Source organism: Mobula hypostoma, chromosome 20 (assembly GCF_963921235.1).
Source record: "Mobula hypostoma chromosome 20, sMobHyp1.1, whole genome shotgun sequence".
NCBI classification, from domain to species: Eukaryota; Metazoa; Chordata; class Chondrichthyes; order Myliobatiformes; family Myliobatidae; genus Mobula; species Mobula hypostoma.
The window spans coordinates 63,866,870-63,873,010 of NC_086116.1; the positions used below are offsets into that span (position 1 = coordinate 63,866,870).

Consider the following 6,141-nt stretch of genomic DNA (forward strand, 5'->3'; position numbering starts at 1 on the left):
AAGAACATCTCACATTTTAACCCAAAATATAATATTCAAAGCAAACTATGGATGAATAGGACAGAAGTGGTACTGGCATTGTAGAGAAGGTTATCGTGGTAAAAATAGCCTTTGCCAGTTCATTGTGTTTTGATTAAAGAGTACATTTTGCTTTATTCTATATCTAGAATTTGAAATAAAATAAAAATTTTGGAATCTATTTTACTCAGATCAAAGATGGGAGTTTTAAAATTCAGACTTCATCACTTTTGTCTTCACTTTTCCTAAATTAAAAAAAAAGCAGATTCAAAAGCAGATTGGATTTATTAAGCAAAATAAACATTAATTCAAGAAAACTATCAAACTCACACTGGGTCATCTCACTGAAAATCCAAATGTTCTTCCAGTGCTTCAGGATAAATAAACTGCGAAGTTAAGAAAAAACTTGTTAATCCCACAGTGGCACAATTACGCAAGTGATTGATCAGACAAATTCTGCTACGATACAAATCTAGATCATCTGGCTGGCCACAGGCAAGCAGCAGTACAGGGGCAATGATTTTCTCCAGGAAGAGCGGTGTGACACCCCGCCAGTCAGGACCTTTCACTGACATATTCAGTTATTGTAATGAAAGTTTCTGCCTGTATCACCTTTTCAAGAAATACTTCCCACATTGGGCAGTATAACCGTGGGGATTCCAGCGATGACAAATAAGAGGGCTGCAAACAAAATCTTACAGCACAGGAGACCATTTGGCCCACCACACTTTTGGAAGACCAAACCAACTAGCTGCATTTCTCTGCTCCCCACAGAGCTTTGCAAGGTTTAGCAACGCACACAAAATGCTAGAGGGACTCAGCAGGTCAGGCAGCATCCATGGAGAGGGAATAAATAATCGACGTTTCAGGCCAAGAGTATTCATCAGGGCTGATATAATGCAATGCAAGGCTTTCTCTTTCCAGTAAAGTCAAAACCAAATGTATAAAATAGTCACAAAAAGAAAATGGTGAATAGGGATACTCAGCAGACTGGGCAGCATCCATGGAAAGAGAAACAGAGTGAACGTTTCAGGTAGCATTGGTCAGAACAAAGGCAATTCATTTGATCTAAGAAATTCTGATTAACACATATGATAAAAGGCAGTGGAGAAAGAAATTCAGAGAATAAGAATTGTGCAGTTTTTTAAAATATGTGTTTCAATAAGCCAGATATGAGCAATGTTTATGACCCAACTAGATATTAAGCCACCAAGATGTTAAGTCGGGAATTCAGAAGTAGCGAGTGCATGGACGCCTTCCACAGGGAGAGACCGAGTCAGAGTTTATCAATAAACGTGAGGGAGGAGGGAATCAAGAACAGTGCTGATGGAGGAGCATCGGGGGGAGGGGATCCCAGGGAGAATGGCAAACTCGGGAGAGAGGTCCGATCATTGAGGGTGTTTAAGGAGGAGATTGATGGGTATCTATTTAGTCAGGGTATCAAGGGATATGGGGAAAAAGCCGGAAATTGGAACTAGATGGGAGAATAGTTTAGCTCATAGTGGAGTGGTGGAGCAGACTCGATGGGCCGAATGGCCTACTTCTGCTCCTTTGTCTTGTGATCATGTGAAACTCAGTCCTAAATTGTGGCAGTGAAAAATGAATGGTTTTGTAAATATCCAGTGGGGGGGGGGGGAAGGGGGTGATACTAGATCTAGGTACACACTAGTTAGGTCACTGCTGGGGACTGTGTGCAGTCCAGCAATCATTCTGCAGGAATGGGCTGCAGGGGAGAGTTACCTGGCTGCCACTGGCACCAAGTCAGGATCCAGTTATTTGGAAGCTAAAAGTGCACTTACTTGTTGTGTATAAAATTACAAGAAGACTAGAGTAAATAGGAAGGCCTGATTTCAGTCAGTAAAGTGGTCAAGAAAAAGAGGGGCATAGTAGTAAGGTATCTGAAAAAAAATGAGAGAAATAAGGAATATCTTCCACCCAGAGGACATGAGGGGGTCTGGAACACATTTCCTGAAACTTTCATTATATTTCAGCGATGCCTGAATGCATCAGTAGAGTCCTGATGGGTGAGGTGACACACCAAATGCTGAAGATGCAATTAGCCTGGGTGACTTCTTTTTGACCAATATGGGTAGGATTGTATTTTTCTATCAAAGAGAGGTGAAGTGGGATGAATCTATTTAACTATTCATTAGCAACACACACACACACAGCCGCAGGAACTCAGCAAGTCAGGCAGCATCTGTAAAGGGAAATGAAAAGTTGACGTTTAGCCCCAAAGGCCCTTCATCAGGACTCTGGCTTCACCCTTCTGACATAATGTGCCAGGTAATCTGATTCAATTCCTTAATATGGAATTCTAGGGGTATGTCCCAACTACACCAGTCAATACCAATATTACTTTATGGACACACGGGTCGACAATTTCCTTACTTTGCTCTCAAAACAATGTAGAACATCAAAATATGTTTTAAATGCTGGAAACACACAGCAGAGTATGTGTAGCAAATGAAACGTTTTAGATTAAAGCCCTTAGGTTAGAATTGGAACTTGAACGTCCCCTCCGTTTTGCCTCATTGTTCCGACTCTACAGGACAATATCATTGCCCGGGGTTTGTTCACATCAACACGACCAGGACACGAAGGTAAGACAATCTGCTACTGACGAATCACCCGACTATAAAAACATTCTATACTTACAACACACAGGACTAAACTCCACCCAGACCACCCCAATCTTTCTCCTGAAACATGTTTCAGACGGTTGCATTGTCACTTTCTCCGGTCCGGCCAGTTTAACTGTCCCTCAACACACAACAACTCGCAGCTCCCATTTTCCTGCGGCTCACTGGAATCTCAGTGACGGAAGCAAAGCTCTGATTGACGGAACCAGATCACCATTCAGAAGGCCCATTGGCCGCGATTTACCAATCAGGCGGAGGAAAGAGGCGGGATCTTTCTCAGTCTGGGACAACTGCCGACTTTTCACGCATTTCTTTAAACCATATTTAACTGTTAACATTGACGTAAGTTTCAAGCGTCTGTCTGCAGGGCACGTGGAAACAGATACATTTCAAGGTATTCCCCAATCAATGACACACCTCCAGGGAGTCCCTTCCAAAAAGTCTTTGCCCTTTGAGGCGACCCGCGGACACTGGCTAGGATCCCTCTGAAATATTGATACACTCCTAATGACCTGCCAACAAAATAAACTCCGAGGGAATCCTTGCAGCCATTAACTCTTTATCTGGGTCTGAAGCATCGACTGTTTATTCATTTTCATCGATGCTGCCTGACCTGCTGAGTTCCACCAGCATTTGGTGTGTGTTGATCTGCAGAACCTCTTGGGTTTATGACTTGAAATAGCTGTTGGACTTTTTCTTCTATTCGGCTGGCTTTTAAATAGCAGAGCTTGGATATTTCACTCCCCTCCCCCCACTCCAATATTTGAAATCCCAGGTTAGTAAAGTGTGCCCAGATCGCAAAACTGCGCCGTGTGATCCAGGAGAAGTTTGTGGTCGGTCGCCGAGAGTCTGTAGGAGAAGCGGTGATGTGGGTTCGAAGCTGTCAGCAGGTGGTTGGATGTTATAAATCTGCTGTTTTGAGTGCTGAGACATGAGTAAAGCGGAAGTTCCTTCAACTGTGGGAGCATCTATTTTATATTAAATCGCAGCATGCCACATGGGTGACAGTTAGTGGTTAAACAGTATGGAAACTATTGACAATGTCTATGAAGAATGTAGGCATTGAACAGTTTATTCTTGTAAATTTTTAAATTGTGAATGAAGTTTATTTTGTTAAAAAAAACTCACACCGGAAAATAAAACAAAAAAAATTAAAAAGGAGTAATTCCCACCGGAGTCAGGACTCAGAGGCTGATTATAAGCAACGTTGGAGTCCCAGCTGTAATGAAGGGCCCGAGAGTCCGTAGCAGTGCCAATCGCAAGGGAGAAGAGACATTGATTACTGAAGAAGTCCTGTTGAAGGATCTCTTCCCGAAACGTCGACTGTTTACTCTTGCTATCTGGCCTGCTGAGTTCCTCCAGCATTTTGTGTGTGTTACATTAAACTACTGTTTTTAACAGGCAGTTACTTATGAAAACCGTTCAGAGGGATCGATGGCCTACACGGACCAAGTCAAGGGCCTCCTCAGATTGGCCAGGAAGAGAACCTTTGCCACCATGAGGAGGGATTATCCAGTATGAGAGTGTCAGGGTTGCTATGTCACTTTGAAGGACTCTTCATCTCACATTCTCGATATTTATTCCTTATTTTTTTTTCTTTTTTTGTATTTGCAGTTTGTTGCCTTGCGCATTGGTTGTGTGTCCTCCCCGTTGGGTGTGGTCTTTCATTGCTTCTATTGTGTTTCTTGTACTTACTGTGAATGCCCACAAAAAAATGAATCTCAGGACATATATGTACATCGATAATAAATTTACTTTGAACTTTGGTAATTAATAATCCTCACTTTGCTTATAGGGGACCTATAGAACACAGAACTTTACAGCACAGTACAGGCCCTTAAGCCCACAATGTTATTCCGACCTTTTAACCTATCTAAACCTTCCCTCCTATATAACCCTCCATTTTCGGTCATCCATGTGCCTGTCTAAGAGTTTCCTAAATGCCCCTAATGCATCTGCCTCTAGCACCACCCCACCAGGGATTTCTACACACTTGCCACTCTCTATGTAAAACACTTAGCTTTGTCATCCTCCTTTCCTTCACTCAATCACCTGAAAATTATGCCTCTCATATTAGCTATTTCTGCCCCAGGAAAAAATCTCTGGCTACTCACTTGATCTATGCTCCTTATCATCTCCTACACCTCTATCAAGTCACCTCTCATCCTCCTTCACTCCAAAGAGAAAAGCCCCAGCTCACTCAACCTATCTTCATAAGACATGCTCTATAATCCAGGCAGCATCCCGGTAAATCACCTCTGAAGTTCCCACAGCCTTCCTGTAATGAGATGACAAGAAATGAATACAATACTCTGATTGTGGTCTAACCAGGGTTTTATAGAGCTGCAACATTACCTCAGGGCTCTTGAACTCAATCCCCTGACTAATGAAGGCCTACCTTCTACCAGAAGGTCTCTTAAGAAAAAAGGGTAGATGATTTGGGTCCATATTCCTTGGAGTTGAGGAGAATGAGGGACAACTTTATTCAAACATATGATCCTAAGAGGACAGAGTAGATGTTGAGACACAAGAGACTGCAGGTGCTGGAAACTAGAGCAACAGACCAAATAATTGAGGGGATCTGCAGATCAGGTAGCATCTGTGGAGGGAAATGGGCAGTCAGTGGTTCAGGATGAGAACCTGTATCTGAGGTGCTTCACTAACAGGAGAGTCTTGAGCAATTAGCCATAGTTATGGGATGAAGGGTTGGTCATTGAAAGCTGAAGTACATAGCGATTTCTTCTCTCGGAGGGCAGTGAGCCTTTGAGAGTCTCCGCTTTAGAGAGAGGTGCAGCTGGATCATTCAATATATCTAAAATGGAGATAGATAAGTATCTGCAAAATCAGGGAATTGAGGGATTTGGGGAGGTGGCAAGGGAAAGAAGGTGAGACCTGGAGCAAATCAGTCGTGATCATATTGAAAAGTGAGACAGATTTGAGGGGCCAGATGGCCTCCTCCTCCTATTTCTTCTGCCTTATCTAAGCCTCATTTGCTCTGCCTCTTGTGAAGTTTTCCTGTATCATTAGCTGTCTTCCCTCTCAAGGTGGGTGTAACATCCTCATGCTCATGTCTACACCTCCTGTTGCGTGTGAAACAATCCATGCTGAAAGAACAGCTGGGAATTCTTCCTGGTGACCCAGTCAGTACTTACCCTCAGGTGATCCGGTCAGTACTTACCCTTAGGTGACCTGGTCAGTACTTACCCTCAGGTGACCCGGTCAGTACTTACCCTCAGGTGATCCGGTCAGTACTTACCCTCAGGTGACCCGGTCAGTACTTACCCTCAGGTGATCCGGTCAGTACTTACCCTTAGGTGATCCGGTCAGTACTTACCCTCAGGTGATCCGGTCAGTACTTACCCTTAGGTGATCTGGTAACGTACTTTAGTGATTATGTTACTGGACAAGCAGCCAGAGATCGGGCCTGTTGAATCTCCAGTAGCGGGGAATGTTAATTTTACTTAAATAAATAAACATTTAT

General features: G+C 43.2%; 1 protein-coding gene across 5 annotated transcripts in view; it reads right to left on the minus strand.

Moving 5' to 3' along the window:
• The window catches only part of fbxo18 (F-box DNA helicase 1), a 114,183-nt gene extending 111,354 nt beyond the window's left edge, over positions 1 to 2,829 (minus strand). For all 5 annotated transcript variants that reach the window (XM_063073067.1, XM_063073064.1, XM_063073062.1 and 2 more), the window contains exons 1-2: positions 2,677 to 2,829; positions 349 to 404 (exon numbers count right to left, since the gene is read on the minus strand). In XM_063073067.1, coding sequence (XP_062929137.1) covers positions 349 to 358 — 10 coding nt within the window. In that variant the 5' untranslated portion in view covers positions 359 to 404; positions 2,677 to 2,829. The remainder of the gene's footprint in view (positions 1 to 348; positions 405 to 2,676) is intronic.
• Positions 2,830 to 6,141: the final 3,312 nt, after the last annotated feature.